The sequence below is a fragment of the Pan paniscus genome, chromosome 20 (assembly GCF_029289425.2).
Source record: "Pan paniscus chromosome 20, NHGRI_mPanPan1-v2.0_pri, whole genome shotgun sequence".
Taxonomy (NCBI): Eukaryota; Metazoa; Chordata; class Mammalia; order Primates; family Hominidae; genus Pan; species Pan paniscus.
This window is the reverse complement of record NC_073269.2, coordinates 7,886,195-7,906,231: the sequence shown is the minus strand read 5'-3', so window position 1 is coordinate 7,906,231 and position 20,037 is coordinate 7,886,195. Positions and strand designations below refer to the sequence as shown.

Genomic DNA, 20,037 nt, shown 5'->3' with positions numbered 1-20,037 from the left:
ACAGATTTAGGCTGAACATCTGCATATCGGGGGTCTCAGGCCGTGGGGTGGAGACAGGTCTGGACGGTGGAAGAGGGGGAGGGGGTGTCACAGGTTTGAGTAGGGGTAAAATGGCTCTGAATGGGGGGCACACTCCATATTCTGGGGATCCGAGATGGCCAGGCTTGCGTTTGGAGAAGACACGGGGCAGGACGCAGGACCGAGGTTCAGTTCGGAGGAGGGAGGGGCTTGTGCATGGATAGCTCGTCTGAGGCTTTGGTGGGAGAGCTGGATTTCGGGGGAATGGGGGCTGGCAGGGGGCACGCTGGGAGGGTGGGGGAGCAGAAATCAGCGAGATGAGGTGAGACGGGGACATCCATGCACTCAACCCGTGCCTGCGGGGACTGGTGGACACAACAGTGACCACAGACACAGGTTTCCGGGTGTCCCGGGCTGGGACTGCATTTTACTGGGGCGAGGGGCTGGTTGCGGCCTGGGCGAGCCATCGCACACCACAGGCTCAGCGATGGGGGGCGGCTTCATGTGGGCAGGACCCAAGCTGGGAGGGTCTGAACTGGGAAGTCCCGGGGATGACAGGCCAGGGAGAAATCACCCGGGTTAGGAGGCGGGGTCTGCTGTTCTAGGGGTGCGCAGTGGGGTCCCCTGGTTGGGGGTGCAGGGCTCAGCCTATTTTAAAAAGAATGGTGGACGCTGACGGCGGCTGCGGGGAGGTCACGACTTACAGGTGGCTCGGGGTGGGGGTCACGGCAGGCCCCGACGCGGGGGGGACGCTGGGATTTGGGTGTTAACTCGGGAGACGCGGATGCTGAGGTCACCCGGGCCTAGTTCGGCCTGGGAGGCGGCATTCGAGGGGACTGGGGGCTCCTGGAGGGGCCTGAGCTGGGGTGCGGGTCGCAGCCCGCCCCGCCGTCCCGGTTTTGGGGGGTCGCAGTCAAGCTCCGCCGCCTAGGGCCCGGGGGGGCGGGTCCCCGACCCCGGCCGCCTCACCTGGCTCGCTCCCGTGGCTCGCTGGCTCCCGCCGACCCCGCCTCTCCTGGCACCGCACAGCGCCCGCCTCCGGCCTCCGCAGCTCCCGCAGGCCCGGCCGCGGCCGCCGCTGACGGGATCCCGGGCTCCGCGGTCCCTAATATGGCGGCGGTCGCTCCTCCGCTGCCTCCCGGCTCCCTCCCTCCGCCGCGCGCGCCCGGCCGGCCGCGCGCACCCCCGCAACCCGACCACGCCCCCACGCCGCGCGCGGCTAATCGCGGCCACGCCCCCCGCCTACCCCACACACCGCCAGGCCCTGCCCAACACCCAGCCAGGCCCTGCCCACTCCGAGTGGCTGCGCCTGCGCGCGTTGGGCATCTCGGGAGGACGTGACGTCTCCCGCGATTCAAATCAATACAGGAAGCGCGGGTCCACGCGTTGCCCAGGGCAACCGCGGCCGGAAGAGGACCCGCGGGGTGCTAGACGTTGCAGAAATGGCTCTGGTAGATGGAGGGCGTGGTTCCCACTGGGGACAGTCGCGGAATGGGGCGCCCCAGGGCAGACCCTTCCTAGGGTAGATCGAAGCCAGGCACACCTCAGTGCGGCATTGACGTCGCGCCTAATGAGCGCAGATGGGACCCAACACCAGGTGCGTGTCCCGAACGTACAAACGTCACTGCTGAGAGTCATTAATTTATTCAACAAACCTGCATTGCGCTCCTAAGTGCTGCTCCTCCAGGCCCCAGTGAGACAGCAGGGAACAAAACAGGTTTTTAGGCCAGGTGCGGTGGCTCAAGCCTGTAATCCCGGCACTTTGGGAGGCCGAGGCGGGCGGATCACCTGAGGTACGGAGTTAATCCCAGCTACTCGGGAGGTTGAGGCAGAAGAATCCCTTGAACCCAGGAGGCAGAGGTTGCAGTGAGCCGAGATTGCGCCACTGCACTTCAGCCAGGGTGACAGAGCAACACTACGTCTTGAAAAAAAAAAACAAAAAACAGGTTTTTAAAAAAATTAGGGGCCGGGCGCGGTGGCTCACGCCTGTAATCACAGCACTTTGGGAGGCGGAGGTGGGTGGATCACCTGAGGTCAGGAGTTCGAGACCAGCCTGGCCAACATAGTGAAACCCCGTCTCTACTAAAAATACGAAAAATTAGCCGAGCATCGTGGCAGGCGCCTGTAATCCCAGCTACTGGGGAGACTGAGGCAGGAGAATTGCTTGAACCCGGGAGGCAAAGGTTGCAGTGAGCCAAGATCGCACCATTGTACTCCAGCCTAGGCAACAGGGCAAGACTCAGTCTCAAAAAAAAAAAAAAAAAAAAAAAAGTTAAACATAGAATTGCCACATGACACAGCAGTAACACTCCTAGGTATCTACCCAAGAGAAATAAACATGTAACATCCAAGCAAAAACTCACACACCTATGTGCATAGCAGCTTTATTCATAACATCCACAAAGTGCACACAACCCAAATGTACATCAACGGATGAAGGGAAAATGCTCCATTCATACAATGACACGGTGTTTTGCAATATGAGGCAATGAGGCTCGGACACAGGCTACAACTTGGATGAACCTGGAAAGCATCATGCCCAGTGAAAGAAGCCAGATACAAAAGACCACATAGTGAGTGATTCCATTGATACGAAATGTCCAGATAAGCAAATCCATAGAGACAGGAAGTGGATTAGTGGTTGCCAAGGGCTGGGAGAGGGGGATCAGGAGTGACTGGAATGGACTTTATTTTGGGGGGTTGATGGATATGTTCTAAAATTGATGTGATGGCCGTGAGCTGTGGCTCACACCTGTAATCCCAGCACTTTGGGAGGCTGAGGTGGGCAGATCACTTGAGGTCAGGAGTTCAAGATCAGCCTGGCCAATCTGGTGAAACCCCATCTCTACTAAAAATACAAAAATGAGCCGGGTGTGCTGGCGCACACCTGTAGTCCCAGCTACTCGGGAGGCTGAAGCAAGGGAATCACTTGAACCCGGGAAGTGTAGGTTGCAGTGAGCCCAGATCATGCCACCACACTCCACCCTGGGTGTCAAAGCAAGACTCCGTCTCGGAAAAAAAAAAAAAAAAATTTATGTGATGATGGCTGCCCGACTGTGAATATACTAAACACCACTGAATTATCACTTTACACAGATGAATTGTACAGTATGTAAACTATATCTCAATACAGCTGTTATTTAAAAAGTTCTTGCCCGGCGCAGTGGCTCGCGCCTATAATCCCAGTGCTTTGGGAGGCCAAGGAGGGCGGATTATGAAGTCAAGAGATCGAGACCACCCTGGTCAACATGGTGAAACCTCATCTCTACTAAAAATACAAAAGTTAGCTGAGCGTGGTAGCACGCGCCTGTAATCCCAGCTTCTCGGGAGGCTGAGGCAGGAGAATCCCTTGAACCCGGGAGGCGGTGGTTGAAGTGAACCGAGATTGCACCACTGCACTCCAGCAAAAAAAAAAAAAAAAAAAAAAAAAATCCCCTTTGGAGCTGAGTTAAGGAGAAAAGAGAACAGGGAAAAGGAGGAGGCAAGAGGTTACAGTTTCAGATGCAGTGCTCAGGGATGCTCTTATTGCAAAGATGATGTTTTAATAAAGATCTGAAAGAGGAGCTGGGCGCAGTGACTAACGGCTGTAATCCTGGCACCTTGGTAGGCCGAGGTGGGCAGATTACTTGAGGTCAGGCCTTCAAGACCAGCCTGGCCAACATGGTGAAACCTCATCTCTACTAAAAATACAAAAATTAGCCGGGCATGGTAGCAGGCCCCTGTATTCCCAGCTACTCGGGAGGCTGAGGGAGGAGAATCATTGGAACCCGGGAGGCAGAGGTTGCGGTGAGCTGAGATCGCACCACTGCACTCCAGCCTGGGCAACACAGCAAGACTCTGTCTCAGAAGAATAAAATAAAAGGAGAGGAGAGGGAGATTCTAACACAGAAACACAGAGACAGACACACAGGGGTCAAGGCCAGGTGATGACAGTGGCAGAGATTGCAGTGACGAAGCCACAAGCTGAGAAACACCAAGGACTGGCGGCCACCCCCAGAAGCTGGAAGAGGCAGGAAGGATCCTCCCCTGGAGCCTCCAGAGAGGCCACAGATCTGCAGATACCTGGATTCCAGACTTCCGCCCCCCAGGGACTTGCTCAATCCCAGAGGACCCACCGAACAGAAGACGCAGACTTGGTTCTTCCGTGCTATCAGTTTCTCGAAGGTCTACAGAGGCCAGATGCCAAGTTCTCTGACTTACACAGGCCTTGCTTTTGGCTGAGGCTTCGATATCTGCGTCCTGCACCCTGGGATTATCTCCTCCTAGGGAGCTTCCTTGGGGCCAGTCACACCTGGCACCCTGCCCTCGTAGCCTTCCTGAGTCAGCACAGCTCCTGGTCCACGGGAAGTCCTCGGTAAACAGCCTGAGCCACAAACATGTTGAGGTGACGTCCTTGCAAGGCAGCTGAGGGCTGCAGTGATGCCTGTTATCTGCAGTCAGTTTTCCAACACATAGGAAGGCAATACAATAATTAAAAAAAAAAAGGGGGTGGGCCGGGCACGGTGGCTCACGCCTGTAATCCCAGCACTTTGGGAGGCCCAGGCGGGCGGATCACGAGGTCAGGAGATCGAGACCATCCTGGCTAACACGGTGAAACCCCGTCTCTACTAAAAATACAAAAAAATTAGCTGGGCGTGGTGGTGGGCGCCTGTCGTCCCAGCTACTTGGGAGGCTGAGGCAGGAGAATGGCGTGAACCCAGGAGGCGGAGCTTGCAGTGAGCCGAGATCACGCCATTGCACTCCAGCCTGGGTGACAGACTGAGACTCCGTCTCAAAAAAATAAAAGGTGGGGTGTCAGCTCCATGAGTCCAGACACTGTGTCTGTTTTGTCCTGTGTCCTCTGTGCCCAGGACACTATCCTCTGTGCTCAGGACACTGTCCAGCACACAGTAGTTGCTCAATAAGTATTTGTGAATGTTGTCTTAAAATAGAAGTTGGCCTTCCAAAAGGATTTCTTTGCTATGCACAGCATTTTATATTTTTTCATTAATTTTTCTTTAATTATTTTTTTGAGATGGAGTCTCACTCTGTCACCCAAGCTGGAGTGCAGTGACGCGATCTTGGCTCACTGCAACTTCCATCTCCTGGGTTCAAGTGATGCTCCTGCCTCAGACTCCTGAGTAGCTGGAATTACAGGCACCCACCACCAGGCCAAGCTAATTTTAGTATTTTTAGTAGAGATGGGGTTTCAGCATGTTGGCCATGCTGGTCTTGAACTCCTGACCGCAAGTGATCCACCTGCCTTGGCCTCCCAAAGTGCTGGAATTACAGGCGTGAGCTACAATGCCCAGCCAAGTTTTTTTATTAATTGCTCTTTTTTTTTTTTTTTTTTTGAGATGGGGTCTTGCTCTGTCACCCAGGCTGGAATCCAGTGGTGTGATTACAGCTCACTGGATCCTTGAACTCCTGGACTCAAGCTATCAAGCCACCTGAGTAGCTGGGCCTACAGGCATGAGCCACCAGGCACAGTTGATTTTTTTTTTTTTGGAAATGGAGTCTTGCTCTGTTGCCCAGGCTGGAGTGCAGTGACAAGATCTCAACTCACTGTAACCTGTGTCTCCCAGGCTCAAGCGATTCTCCTGCCTCAGCCACCCAAGTAGCTGGGATTACAGGCTGAGCCACTGCACCCAGCCAAATTAAAAAAAATTTTTTTTCTGTTGAGACGGGGGCTTACCACATTGCCCAGGCTGGTCTTGGAATCTTGGGCTCAATCGATCATCCTGTCACCCCACAGCCTCCCAAAGTGCCAGGATTACAGGTATGAGCCACCACTCCTGGCAGTCGCCCACATTTTAAAAATAAGAGATTGCAAGCAGGGCACAGTAGCTCACGCCTGTAATCCCAGCACTTTGGGAGGCCAAGGCAGGTGGATCACCTGAGGTCAGGAGTTTGAGACCAGCCTGGCCAACATCGTGAAACCCTGTCTCTACTAAAAATACAAGAAGTTAGCTGGGTGTGGTGTTGCGTGCCTGTAATCCCAGCTACTCGGGAGGCTGAAGTCTTTTTGTATTTTTAGTAGAGATGGGGGTTTCACCATGTTGGCCAGGCTGGTCTCGAACTCCTGACCTCAAGTGATAACACCCACGTCGGCCTCCCAAAGTGTTGGGATTACCGGTGTGAGCCACCGTACCCGGCCTCTTTCAGGTCTTTCTTCAGATGTCACCACCTCAGATTCTGGCCACCCTTCCTGAAACTGCACACCCTATACATACACCGCCCTTGGCTACCGAATTTTTTCTCGTTAGCCTTTTTCACCATCTAATAGGTATTGCATTTACTTATCGTGTTATTTTCTGTCTCTATAACAACACTGGGAGGCGTACGAGGGTAAGGGCTGAAGCCTCTCTTGTCCTCAAGGCCATGTACTATTTATTACATACATGAATGAATGAACGACTGCATTTCTTCCTTTTTTTATTCCTCACATACTTAAGGTTCGAGCTCCCTGAGCCCATTGGCCAACACCTCTGGAGTCTGACCACGCCTAGAAACACTGCGCATGCTCCGTCGCTAGCCAGCCCACGCTGGGCGCTGAATCGGCACAAACCAGTCTCACTTCTTGTACCGCAGTGGGGAGGTTGGAGAGAATTTTTTCCCATGAAAGGGCATACGTTGCCCGTCCCCTTCCCCGAAGAATGCACTAGGAATACTGTTCCTGTGTTTGCATGAGCTGTGGCACCAGCACCGACTCAGCCTTCCGGGCCTCCCTCCTGCACGGGAGCCTCTCACTAGGTCTCCCCCGCGGCTGCGTTGGTGCCGTCCGGCACGGTCACGTGGGCGAGAAAATGGCGGCCCCCAGACCGCACTGCGATTGTCGCGGCAGGTGAAGCGGTGGTGGCAGAGGCGCCTGCGGGTACTGGCCGGGCCGACGGGCCCTGAGTCTCCAGAGCTCGGTGAGGCGTCCCGGAGGCGGCGATCACGGTGTGGGGCCCGGGTCTGGCGGGCGGTGGCACCGGGGGCGCCTCGTTAGGGAATCCGGTCTCAGGGATTCGTTGACTGTGGATGGGGCGGGTTAAGGGGTCTCGAGTCCCGGCGATCTCTTTCCTCTGGGATTTTTTACATGAAAGAGTGCCCACCTCACGTCCTGAAGCTCCTGTGTCGTACGGTTGGGTCTCGATGGTCCCCAGTGCCCTGCCAACTCTCACAGGCCTGCCCTCTGGTTTCTGATGACCCCTCTTTAAAGATGTCACTCTCCTTTGATGGTCACCTGTGCTTAGGTGGCTACACTGCCCTCGTCAAGCCCAGGCAGCCTTGCTGACGCCACTGTTCACCAGAGAGGGCTGCCAGCATGCCATAGCCTGCCTGTCTTGAGATGAAGCATCCGCCAGGTTCTCAGCCGATCTGGAGGAAAGAGAGGGGTCCCTTCTCCCCTTGGCTGTGTTCTTTCATCCTAAGTCATTCAACAAAGCGTTGGTGGTTTAGAGCCCGACTCTGGACCTAGACTTCCTGGATTCCTAACTCTTCACGCTGCTCCCAAGCAAGTTCCCAAGCACAGTCCCAAACTGTGCCTCAGTTTTCTCACCTGTAAAATGGGGACAATCTTAGTAACTACCTCACAGGGTAGTGATGTAGATCGAATGAATTAATGAATGTAAAGAGCATGGATTGCCTGGCGCGTAGCAAATGCTACGTAAGTGTCAGCTGCTATTGTCACGGTTATCGTTTTTATTTTATTTATTCATTTTGAGACAGGGTCTTGCTTTGTCGCTCAGTCTGGAATGCAATGGCACGATCTCGACTCACTGCAACCTCCGCCTCTCGAGTTCAGGCGATTCTCCTACCTCAGCCTCCCGAGTAGCTGGGATTACAGGCGCCCACCACCACGCCCAGCTAATTTTTGTATTTTTAGTAGAGATGGGGTTTCACCATGTTGGTCAGCTGGTCTCGAACTCCTGAACTCAGATGGTCTGTCCACCTCGGCCTCCCAAAGTGCTGGGATTACAGGTGTGAGCCACCGTGCCCAGCCGGTTATTGTTTTTATTGAGGCCCTACTGCGTGCAGGTCATTGCACTAAGTGCTGGGAATACAACAGTGACCAAGATAGACTCAGTCCCAGCCTTCAGAGTTCTATTCTAATGAGGGATAAGACCAATCACAAGCAACTAAATCAATACTTTCCAATATGATATCTAGGAGTCTTAGGCGCCATGGAGAAAAATAAAGCTGAATAAGTGAAAAGAGATGGAAGAGTAACATTTTCCATTGTGATCAGGGAAGGCTTCCATGAGGAAGTGACGTTGGAGACCCAGGAAAGCAAGAGGATGAGCACGGGTGTTCCTGGACCAAACTGAGGGTCGGGCTGCTATTTCTCATGGTCCAATAACGAGATGCAGATTAACTGGGGAGGAAGAGAGTTTTTATTTCTGTAACCGGTTACAGGGAGAAGGCCTGGAAAATATCGCCAGACCAACTCACAATGACAAAGTTTTCCAGAGCTTATATACCCTCTAAGCTCTACATCTACATGTAACTGAGCATCCATCTAAAGACATAAGTGACTAACTTCTTTTAATCTATAACTAAGATCTGAATCCTGAAGACTTACCTTTGGAACCTCAGTAAATTTACTTAATCTAAATGGGTCCAGGTGCTGGGGTGATCACCCTTATCTCATCTCCAATGGGTCCAGATGCTGGGGTGATCATCCTTATCTTGTCTCCTGCTAAATCATGGAGGTTTGGGGAATTCTTCAGACACCCAGTAAAACTTGTTTAATCCTAAACGGGTCACATTAAGAATTCCTTCGTTATTGGCTGGGTGTGGTGGCTCAAGCCTGTAATTCCAGCAGTTTGGGAGGCTGAGGCGGGTGGATCACCTGAGGTTGGGAGTTTGAGACCAGCCTGACCAACATGGAGAAACCCTGTCTCTACTAAAAATACAAAATTAGCCGGGCATGGTGGTGCATGCCTATAATCCCAGATACTCGGGAGGCTGAGGCAGGAGAATCACTTGAACCCCGGAAGCGTAGGTTGTGGTGAGCCGAGATAATGCCATTACACTCCAGCCTGGGCAAAAGAGCGAAACTCTGTCTCAAAAAGAAAAAATTCCTTCATTATCTTGTCATGCCTTAAGGCCCAGGAAAGGCCTGGGCAAAACTCTTCATGGGCTTTTGTTACATTCCAGCCTTTGTATGAGGGCACTGGCTCTTTTAGCTTTTAATGTTTAACTTAACCACTCAGTCAGTGCTGAAACAGTTATGGAGGCCTGTGTTAGTGAGGCCTGGCCTGCTACGTGGGGACATCTAGGGAAGAATGTTCCTCATGGAGATCACAGCAAATGCAAAGGCCCTACGGCTGCACTGGGCCTGGCGTGTTGGAGGAACAGCGAGGAGGCCTGTGTGGCTGGAGCAGAGCTAGAGAGGGAAGAGGTGATGGGAGACAGTCATGAAGGGCCTTTGGGACTGTCAAGTAGTTGAGTGAGGAGGCATAGGAGGATTTTAAGCAAGGGAGTGATATGGTCCAGTTTACATATTGAAAGTACTTCTGAATCTGTTATCTAAGCTGTGTAACAAAAATCCCCATAATGGCTGGGTGTAGTGGCTGATGCCTGTAATCCTAATGCTTTGGGAGGCTGAGGCAGGATGATCACTTGAGCCTGGGAGTTGGAGACCAGCCTGGGCAACATAGAAGTGAGACCCCATCTCTACAAATAATAAAAAAAAAATTAGCTGGGCATGCTGGTGTGTGCCTGTAGACACAGCCACTAGGAAGTCTGAGGCAGGAGGATCACTTGAGACTGGGAGTTCGAGGCTACAGTGAGCCGTGATCATGCTGCCGTACTCCAGCCTGGCGACAGAACAAGATCCTGTCTCAAAAACAAACAAAAAAACATACTTGGTTACCTTCAACAACAGTAGACAGTGTCGCACACAGTTGCTCTGGGCCTGGCTTAGCTGGCTGGCTCTGGGTCTGGCCTCTGGTAAGGCCTCAGTGGAGACGGTCTGGGGCTGCATCATCTGAAGGTTCGCCTGGGGCTGGACAAGCTGCTGCCAGCCCACTTCTCTCACATGGCTGTTGGTGGGAGGGCTCAGTTTTTTGCCACATGGGCCCCTACAAAAGACTGCTTGAGCATCCTCACAACATGGTCACTGGCTTCCCCTACAGAGAGAACAAGGATGAGACTGTTGTGCTTTTTATGCCCTAACCTTGGAAGTCTTGCTCTGTTCCATCTTCTTGGCATTCACATGGGTCAGCCCTGTTCAGAGTGGGAGGGGACTATATAAAGCCTTGAATATTGGGTGGGGATTGCTGGGGCCATTTTGGGGGTCAGCTGTCCCTCTGGCTGCTGTGTGGAGAGCCGACAGTGGAGGTCATTTCTGTTAGGCCTATAGGTGAGAGGCAGTGCAGAGACTGAGGCCTAGAGAGGGAAAGCAACTTACGGAAGGCTGCACAGCTAGTAGGGAGGTTGGAGCTGAGCTTTCAGCGTAGATGCTCAGGTTGGTCAGTGGGTAGGAAGTTGCCCCACCCAGGTCCTAGGAACAGACAACGCACTGGTGAAGGGGGCTTCTAACCTGGGCTCTCATTTTTCTGCCATAGGTTCTTACATCCCCGCGTCCCCAGGTTTAGCCTGAGCAGGGTTGTGGAAGGCCGGGACCCATTGATAGCACGATGGTGACGGAACAGGAGGTGGATGCCATCGGGCAGACGCTGGTGGACCCCAAGCAGCCCCTGCAGGCCCGCTTCCGGGCGCTGTTCACGCTGCGCGGGCTCGGCGGCCCAGGCGCCATTGCCTGGATCAGCCAGGCCTTCGGTGACGATTCCGCCCTGCTCAAGCATGAGCTGGCCTACTGCCTGGGCCAGATGCAGGATGCCCGCGCCATCCCCGTGCTGGTGGACGTGCTGCAAGACACCCGTCAGGAGCCCATGGTGCGCCATGAGGCAGGTGAGCACCTGTCTGTGTCCCGGGCACCTGCTCCCTCCTGCCTCACTTCTTCATGACCCCACGTGTCCCCGTCCTCACTCAGGTGATAAATATCAGGGTGGTCAACTGCCCCATAAAGCACCAGATAGTAAATACCTGCAGCTCTGCAGCCAGACAACAACTCAATAAAGCCAGTGTAGGTCATCTGTCACCAAATGGCTAAGGCTGTGTGCCCAGACAACCTCAACTGGGCAGGGGGCGGTGGCTCAGGCCTGTAATCTTAGCACTTTGGGAGGCCCAGGAAGGTGGATCGTTTGAACTCAGGAGTTTAAGACCATCCTGGGCAACATGGCAAAACCCTGTCTCTAGAAAAAATACAAAAATTAGCCAGGCATGGTGGCATGCACCTGTAGTCGCAGCCACTTGGGAGGCTGAGGCGGGAGAATCGCTGGAGCCCGGGAAGTCAAGGTTGCAGTGAGCCATGATCGTGCCACCACATTCCAGCCTGGGCAACAGAGTGAGATCCTGTCTGAAAAAACAAAAAACAAACTTCATTTGTAAATGCTGAGATTTGAATTTCATATAAATTCCACCCATCAGGAAGTACTATCCCTTTGATTTTTTGTTTTAAACCATTTATTTGTTTGTTTTGAGTCAGAGTCTCGCTCTGTCGCCAAGGCTGGGGTACTGTGGTGCCGTCTTGGCTCACTGCAACCTCTGCCTCCCGGGTTCAAGTGATTCTCCTGCCTTAGCCTCCCAAGTAGCTAGCGTTACAGGTGTGTGCCACCACGCCTGGGTAATTTTTGTATTTTTAGTAGAGATGGGTTTTGCCATGTTGGCCAGGCTGGCCTTGAACTCCTGGCTTCAAGTGATCCACCTGCCTCGGCCTCCCAAAGTGCTGGGATTACAGGCGTGAGCCATGGCGCCCAGCCTTAAACCCTTAAAAGTGTTTTAAAAACCATTCTTTGCTCATATAAAAACAAGCGACAAGCCATAGATCCCCAATCCCTAATGTATATTAGATTTACTCCACTCATTGGACACACATTAAGTGAGCACCTACTGTATGCCAGGCTCTGTCATGTATGTAAGAGACAAAACAGTGACAATACAGATACAAGCCGGGCATCGTGGCTCACGCCTGTGGTCCCAGTTACTCAGGAGGCTGAGGCAGGAGGATTACTTGAGCCAGGGAGGTTGAGGCTGCAGTTAGCCATGATCACGCCACTGCACTCCAGCCTGGGCCACAGAGTGAGACCCTGTCTCAAAAAAAGTGGACTGTTCAGGTCGGGTGCATTGGCTCATGCCTGTAATCCCAGCACTTTGGGAGGCTGAGGCGGGTGGATCACCTGAGGTCAGGAGTTCAAGACTAGCCTGGCCAACATGGTGAAACCCCGTCTCAACTAAAAATACAAAAAAAGTAGCTGGGTGTGGTGGCCGGCGCCTGTAATCCCAGCTACTTTGGGAGGCTGAGGCAGGAGAATCACTTGAACCCAGGAGGCGGAGTTTGCAGTGAGTGGAGATCACGCCATTGTACTCTAGCCTGGGTCACAAGAGCGAAGCTCTAAAAAAAAAAAAAAAAAAAAAAAAGGACTGTTGTAGCGAGGGACCTAGACAGCAAAGGAGACCAGTGAGGCAGGTAGTTGGTGCGTCTGTGCCACTGGGACTGTGTTTCTGTAACCAGTGAACTCATTTGCAATTAGCGCGTGGGAGGTGCCTGACATAGAGCCTGTGTTGGCGCATACGGGACTTTTCCCGGCAGAGGGAGCCTGCCAGGCAGGTGCACAAACGCAAACCGCAACCTTCAGGAAAGGCAAAAGCCACCAGCTCAGCTGCCTCACAGGCAGGGCCCTTGAGCTCGATTCTGAGAAAATTCAAGGAACATCTGCACCCAGGGCTCTACGGGGAGCCGCCGCCAGCCTTGCTCCGACCTGGGCTTGCGACGCCTGCACTTGTGCCTGTACCCGAACCCACCTAAGTGTAGCCCCAGTGGCCCCAAATTCTGGAGTCTCCAGCCGGCAGGCCCGGCCTGTTTTGGGAATTTTTTTTGTTTGTTTTTTTGAGACAGGGTCTCACTCTGTCGCCCATGCTGGAGTACAGTGGTGTGATCATAGCTCACTGCACCCCCGACCTCCTGGGTTCTTGGAGCTGCTTGTCAGCTGTGATCCCGAGTTGTAGGGATATACTTCTCTCCCTGTCTCATGGTACGGGCCGGGATGGGGTCCATTTTGCTCTGAGCGGCAGCCGGGTGCGGTTCCAGGCAGTGCCTTGCTCTGGGGAGGGGATGCTGATTGGTCCAGCGGGGAGCCTGTACCCACTGCTGCTCCAATCAGCCGTGGACAGAGGCGGGGCTTCCCCACAGTGGCAGAGCCCTGAGAGGGGTGTCCTCCGGTCCCAGAGGTAGCCGGGCATTTTCCACACATCCACCCCACCAACATGAGCTCTCCGGCTGCTTCTTCCCAGGGGAGGCCCTGGGGGCCATCGGGGACCCGGAAGTTCTGGAGATCCTGAAGCAGTATTCCTCGGACCCCGTCATCGAGGTAACCAGGCCCCCGCTGGTCTCCCTGCCAGTCTCGGGTCCCTGGGAAGCCCTGCCCAGCCCTGCCCCAGCCCTGACCTGGAGCAGCCTCAGACCCTCCCCATCTCTGGTTGCCAGGGCGACCACTTGGCCAAGGATGCCCCAGGGATGAGGAAGGCGAGGGCGACAATCTGGACAGACACTTGCTGCGCCCCATTTGGCAAAACGGCGACAACCAGCTTTGCTCACCCGCTTCCATCCCGGGCCTTGAGCCCCTGAGCCGGCCTGACCCCCTTTCTCTGAACCCCCACGTCCAGTCCCTCTGCCAAGACCCCTCTGAACCCACCCAGTGCCCTCTACCTCTGATACCTTGTCCTGGCCCACCAGACCCCTTCAGAGATCTCCTGCTACCTTCCAACATTTCTTCTTTTTTTTTTTTGAGACGGAGTCTCGCTCTGTCGCCCAGGCTGGAGTGCAGTGGGCGCAATCTCGGCTCACTGCAAGCTCTGCTTCCCAGGTTCATGCTATTCTCCTGCCTCAGCCTCCAGAGTAGCTGGGACTACAGGCGCCTGCCACCACGCTCAGCAAATCTTTTTGTATTTTTAGTAGAGACGGGGTTTCACCATGTTAGCCAGGATGGTCTCGATCTCCTGACCTCGTGATCCACCTGCCTCGGCCTCCCAAAGTGCTGGGATTACAGGCGTGAGCCACCGCGCCCGGCCCAAAAATGAAACAAATTTTTATTTTATTAGTTTTTTCTTTATAGAGATGAGGTCCCGCTCTGTCGCCCAGGCTGGTGTTGAACTGGGCTCAAGCGATCCTCCTGCCTTGGTCTCACTAACTGCTGGGATTAGGGGCATGAGCCGCTTCGGCCGGCCCCATCATTCTTTTTTGTGGCTGAGTCACGTTCCGTGGTGTGGACGGCCCATGCTGTGTCCACTCACTGTGGCTGGATGCTTGAATTGTCTCTGCTTTTTAGCTGTTATGAGTTATGCCGCCACGGACATGCATGTTCCTTTCTCCCCTGCCACTTCTTGTCCACATCCCACCCCGACCCTCAGTCTCTCCTACTCCGGGGCAGCCGGGGGTACGTGTGACACTCAATTCTGCTGTTCTGTTCCATGCTTAAAGCTCTCACGATATCTCATCACCTTTAGGACAAAATCCCAAGCCCTTACAGTGGCCCACAGGCCTTACCTAGTCAGGTGGGGCCGCACATGGTCCTTTGGCCCTCACCCCTCCCGCAGGGTCCTGCCTCAGGGCCTTTGCACCGCTGCTTCCCCATCCCCAGGTCTCCACCTGATTCCCTCCCTAAGCTGGCTTAGGTCTCTGCCTCCACATCACCTCCTCCCTGAGGCCCTCCCCAGCCCTCCAGTCCCCCGGTCACTCACAAGTCAGCCACCCCTACTGGCTTACTTCCTGCCTGGAATGATGGGTTAGTCACCCTGCCAGTGTCTCTCTCCCCTGCTAAGCTGCCATCCCGGGGGGTGGGGAAGGGCCCCTGCGACCCCCCAGGGCCAACCCAACCCGCTGCCTGATACCCCCTCCCCGCAGGTGGCCGAGACCTGCCAGCTGGCCGTGCGCAGGCTGGAGTGGCTGCAGCAGCACGGCGGGGAGCCGGCGGCGGGACCCTACCTCTCCGTGGACCCTGCCCCGCCGGCTGAGGAGCGTGACGTGGGGCGCCTGCGGGAGGCGCTGCTGGATGAGTCTCGGCCGCTCTTCGAGCGATACCGCGCCATGTTCGCCCTGCGCAATGCGGGAGGCGAGGAGGCCGCCCTGGCGCTGGCCGAGGGTGAGGAGGGGCTTCTGGGCTGGGGTCCTGGGCAGTGCCTCTCTGTGAGGTTCAGTGATGGCATCTGTGCAGTGGGGCCGCGGCCTGCCCCCGGGAAGGGCATCCCGGGCCTGGCCCCAAGCATTTCCCATGGGGCCTGTTAAGAACCCGTGCAAGCGTCCCTCTTGGTCCCCATAGCTCCCAGCTTTTCCCGCCCCCATAGCTGCGGTCAGTTCCCCTGGGCAGCCCTAATCACTGGGGCTGGGGGCAGGGGTGTCTTCAAGATAGAACACCCCAGGTTGGGCGTGGTGACTCACGCCTGTCGTCCCAGCACTTTGGGAGGCCGGGATGGGAAGATCGCCAGGACTTTGTGACCTGCCTGGGCAAGATAGCAAGACCCCATGTCTTCGAAAAGACAGAGCTCGCCTTCCCACCCCTCCTGGCCCCAGCGAGTGTCCCTCTCCCCTGCAGGTCTGCACTGTGGGAGCGCCCTCTTCCGCCACGAGGTCGGCTACGTCCTGGGACAGCTGCAGCACGAGGCGGCGGTGCCCCAGCTGGCGGCCGCCCTGGCCCGATGCGCCGAGAACCCCATGGTGCGGCACGAGTGCGCGGAGGCCCTGGGCGCCATCGCCCGGCCCGCCTGCCTGGCCGCGCTGCAGGCTCACGCGGACGACCCAGAGCGCGTGGTGCGTGAGAGCTGCGAGGTGGCTCTGGACATGTATAAGCACGAGACCGGGCGGGCCTTCCAGTACGCGGACGGCCTGGAGCAGCTGCGCGGGGCCCCCTCCTAGGGCCCCACCCTCACCCGGAGCTCCCGGAGGACTCTTGAGGGCCGCTCCTCCCCCGCAGAGCTTTGGCGTCTAAACCGGGTGTGTGTAAATCGCTGTCATCGCTTGTGTCTTGCTGGGCGCACGGTTGCTGTCCCCCTCCTCCGTCTGGGACCGAGGAGCTGCCGTTGTGCTGTGACTCCCTGAGTCCCCTGACTGCTCCTCGGGGCCTGGCGCAGGGCTGTAGCGTGGAAGTTTCCAGGCTTGGGGTGGGACTCTGCGGGAGGCTCTGGGATGCCCGGCTCAGGACAGGGGAGGATCGCGAGGGCAGCCAGGGGCAGAGCTGGGGCTCTGGGAAGAGGCTGGCGTTATGGTGGCTTCAGCTTCACTAGGAATGGGGCACAGGGTCTGGGGGCCTCTGACTCCCCCACCCTGAGGCCTGGGTAAGGACAGGGTGGTGGTCCCTGAGTGGGTCAGGTAGGGCACAGGGGCCAGGGAGGGACAAGCAGACCTCAGAGCGCTGCCCAGATGGAATATTAAATTATTTTTGCCAAACACTGACTCCTGTGAGTGTGTTGGGTGAGGGGAGCGTGGGAGGGAGGGGGGGTGGGAGCTTTCAGGGAACGTTCCGCGAGAGTGTGTGGCGTCTGGGCGGGGAGACGGTTGTATCCACAGCCATTGGCTCTAGGATCTGTCCTGCCGCTGACACTGAGCCACCACCAGCGACAGGCAGGCCTGCCCCTGTTTTATGTGCGGTTACCTGGTCAGATCTGCCCAGCCAGCTCCCTCCAAGGGGGCTCTGGGGAAACAGCCCTCCAGCCTGGCCCTTCCCGGACCCCCATCTTCCCCCAGCTCCTGTTGTGGGTGCAGTGGAAGGGGTTCTGTGGTACAGCTGAGAGCCCAGACATGGCTTCCTCCGCCGGCTCCCGCAGCCCTTCCATGTGTGGCTGGGGACAGCCCACTTACCTCTCTGTAAAATGGGCATAGCGGTAGAATCTCAGGTGCAGAGCTCCTTGTCTGCAGCCAGAGAGGCCAAAACCAGAAGACAGGAGGCATAACGTGACGGGAACCAACTATCCACTGAGCCAGGTTCTCCAACGGAGAGCTGGATCCTGCCCCGGGGCATCAGTTTAGCTTGTCATGGGATGGGGGTGTGCAGCTGGCATCTAGTCAGGTAGTCGGGGGAGGCCAGGGATGCTGGAAGACACCCTCCAGCACTCGGTCCCCACAACAGAGAATGATCCGGCCCCAAATGAGTGCAGAGGTTGAGAAACCTGCCTGGCAGTCACATGTTTGGTTGTAGGTTTTTAATTTTAATTTTAATTTATTTTATTATTTTTGTTGAGATGGAATTTCACTCTTATTACCCAGGCTGGAGTGCAATGGCGTGATCTCGGCTCACTGCAACCTCCGCCTGCCAGGCTCAAGCATTTCTCCTGCCTCAGCTTAACAAGTAACTGGGATTACAGGCATGCACCATCATGCCCAGCTAAATTTTTTTTTTTTTTTTTTTGAGATGGAGTCTTGCTCTGTCACCCAGGCTGGAGTGCAGTGGCACGATCTCCACTCACTGCAAGCTCCGCCTCCCGGGTTCACGCCATTCTCCTGCCTCAGCCTCCTGAGTAGCTGGGACTACAGGCGCACGCTGCCACGCCCGGCTAATTTTTTGTATTTTTAGTAGAAACGGGGTTTCACTGTGTTAGCCAGGATGGTCTCGATCTCCTGACCTCATGATCCGCCTGCCTCGGCCTCCCAAAGTGCTGGGATTACAGGTGTGAGCCACCGCACCTGGCCTGTTTGTATTTTTTAGTAGAGACAACAAGCTTTCACCATGTTGGTCAGGCTGGTCTCAAATTCCTGACCTCAGGTGATCCACCCGCCTCGGCTTCCCAAAGTGCTGAGATTACAGGCATGAGCCACCACACCCAGCCTTTTTTTCCCCTCCCCCCGAGATGGAGTCTTGCTCTGTCACCCAGGCTGGAGTGCATTGGCGCGATCTCAGCTCACTGCAACCTCTGCCTCAGCCTCCCAAGTAGCTGGGATTACAGGCACATGCCACCATGCATGCCCAGCTAATTTTTGTATTCTTAGTAGAGATGGGGGTTTCACCATGTTGGCCAGGCTGGTCTTGAACTCTTGACCTTGTGATCAGCCCGCCTTGGCCTCCCAAAGTGCTGAGATTACAGACGTGAGCCACTGCGCTTGGCTCACCTTTTTTTTTTTTTTTTTTTTTTTTTTTTAAATGGAGAGGGTCTCGCTCTGTCTCCCAGGCTGTAGTGCAGTGGCTGATCACTGCAGCTTACTGCAGCCTTGACCTCCTGGGCTCAAGCGATCCTCCTATCTTGGCCTCCCAAGCAGTTGGGACCTCAGGTTTGCCCCACTGTGCCTGAGTAATATTTGTATTTTTTGTAGAGACGGGGTCTCAGTATGTTTTGTTCTGTGTTGAGACAGGGTCTCACTCTGTTGCCCAGGCTGGAGTGCGGTGGTGCAATCTCAGCTCATTGCAACCTCTGCCTCCCAGGTTTAAGCAATTCTTGTGCCTCAGCCTGCTGAGTAGCTGGGACTACAGGCACGTGCCTCCATGCCTGGCGGATTTTTGTATTTTTAGTAGAGACAGGGTTTCACCATGTTGGCCAGGCTGGTCTTGAACTCCTGGCCTCAAATGATCTGCCCTCCTCAGCCTCCCAAAGTGCTGGGATTATAGACATGAGCCATGTGCCTGGCCATCTTGTTTATGTTTTAGAGACAGAGTGTTGCTCTATTGCCCAGGCTGGAGAGCAGTGGCTCGATCTAAGCTCACTGCAACTTCTGTCTCCCAGGCTCAAGTGATCCTCCCACCTCAGCCTCCTGAGCAGCCAACATCCATTCTACTATGGTTCCGTGGGGCTCTCTCTCTTGCGATCTGTTCTCTCTGTCACTTTCTTGTTGGCCTCCAACCTCCCTCATCCTCACTCAGCTGATGACCTTGCTTTCGGCTTCAGTGAAAAAATCAAGCAGACCTTCCGCGCACCCCACCAACAGCTGTGCCCGCCTGCCTGTCCCCGTGCCGTGCATGCTGCCTCCCCTCCTGCCCGCTAACGCTGGCTGATGAACTGTTGGTTCTGCTAGCCAAGACTTACCTAAGATCCTTATGGCTGTGCAACAGATTACTCCAAACTTAGCAGCTTCAAACAGCTGGACTTGGGTCAAATCGTGTCCCCCGAAAAGGCTTGTCCAGGTGGTAACCCCTGGTACCCATGAATGTGACCTGAATTGGAAATAGAGTCTTTGCAGGTGTTGTTAAGGATCTCAGCATGAGATCATCCTGGATTTAGGGTAGACCCTAAATCCAATGACCAGTGTCCTTACAGAGACAGAAAAGTGGACCTGAGCGCAGTGGCACATGCCTATAGTCCCAGCTACTCTAGAGGCCAAGGCAGGATCGCTTATGCCCAGGAGTTCAAGACCAGACTGGGCACCATAGTGAGACCCCCCATCTCTTTAATTAAAAAAAAAGAAAAAAAAAAAGGGCCGGATGCGGTGGCTCACACCTGTAATCCCAGAACTTTGGGAGGTCAAGGCAGGTGGATCACCTGAGGTCAGGAGTTTGAGACCAGCCTGGACAACATGGTGAAACCCCATCTCTACTGAAAATACAAAAATTAGCTGGGTGTGGTGGTGCATGCCTGTAATCCCAGCTACTCAGGAGGCTGAGGCAGGAGAATCACTTGAACCCAAGAGGCAGAGGTTGCAGTGAGCCAAAATCACGTGCCATTGCACTCCAGCCTGGGCGACAAGAGCAAGACTCCATCTTAAATAAAGGAGACAAGAAAACCCCCAGAGACAGAGGAAAGAAGACAGATACCTTTCCTGTGGGTCACGAGTCTGGGAGCAGCAAGCGTATCTGGATGTTTCTGGCTTTGGGTGTTTCATGAAGTTGCAATCAAGCTGTCGGCCAGGGCTGCCTCATCTGAAGGCTCAACTGGGGCCAAAGGAGCCACTTCCAAGGTGGCACCTTCCAATGCGACATTGGCTGCCTGAGCCACCTCTTTTCCTCACCAACTCCTCGTCCTTCTCATCAACTCACAGCCATTACTTCAGCCCTTCCCCCTTTTCTCTCCTGC

The 20,037-nt window shown here is 55.1% G+C and overlaps 2 protein-coding genes across 3 annotated transcripts in view; one reads left to right on the top strand and one right to left on the bottom strand.

The window, feature by feature from the left end:
- The window catches only part of FZR1 (fizzy and cell division cycle 20 related 1), a 28,960-nt gene extending 27,767 nt beyond the window's left edge, over nt 1-1,193 (bottom strand). The window contains exon 1 of one of the 2 annotated variants that reach the window (XM_034945770.3): nt 988-1,193. The gene's annotated coding sequence lies outside the window, so the exon portion shown is untranslated. The remainder of the gene's footprint in view (nt 1-987) is intronic. The other variant, XM_034945771.3, reaches the window with a different exon arrangement.
- Nucleotides 1,194-1,398: 205 nt separating this feature from the next.
- On the top strand, nt 1,399-16,489 carry DOHH (deoxyhypusine hydroxylase). Its single transcript, XM_034945055.3, has 6 exons — nt 1,399-1,615; nt 6,453-6,911; nt 10,554-10,899; nt 13,342-13,418; nt 14,951-15,188; nt 15,639-16,489. Exons 3-6 carry the CDS (start codon nt 10,626-10,628, stop codon nt 15,956-15,958), a joined length of 909 nt encoding a protein of 302 aa, XP_034800946.1. The 5' UTR covers nt 1,399-1,615; nt 6,453-6,911; nt 10,554-10,625; the 3' UTR covers nt 15,959-16,489.
- Nucleotides 16,490-20,037: the final 3,548 nt, after the last annotated feature.

Coding starts and splice junctions, on each gene's coding strand:
- DOHH (XM_034945055.3), top strand. CDS start 10,626: ATGGTGACGGAACAGGAGGTGGATGCCATCGGGCAGACGCTGGTGGAC. Junction 10,900..13,341: donor CATGGTGCGCCATGAGGCAG/GTGAGCACCTGT, acceptor GCTTCTTCCCAG/GGGAGGCCCTGGGGGCCATC. Junction 15,189..15,638: donor CGCCCTGGCGCTGGCCGAGG/GTGAGGAGGGGC, acceptor TCTCCCCTGCAG/GTCTGCACTGTGGGAGCGCC.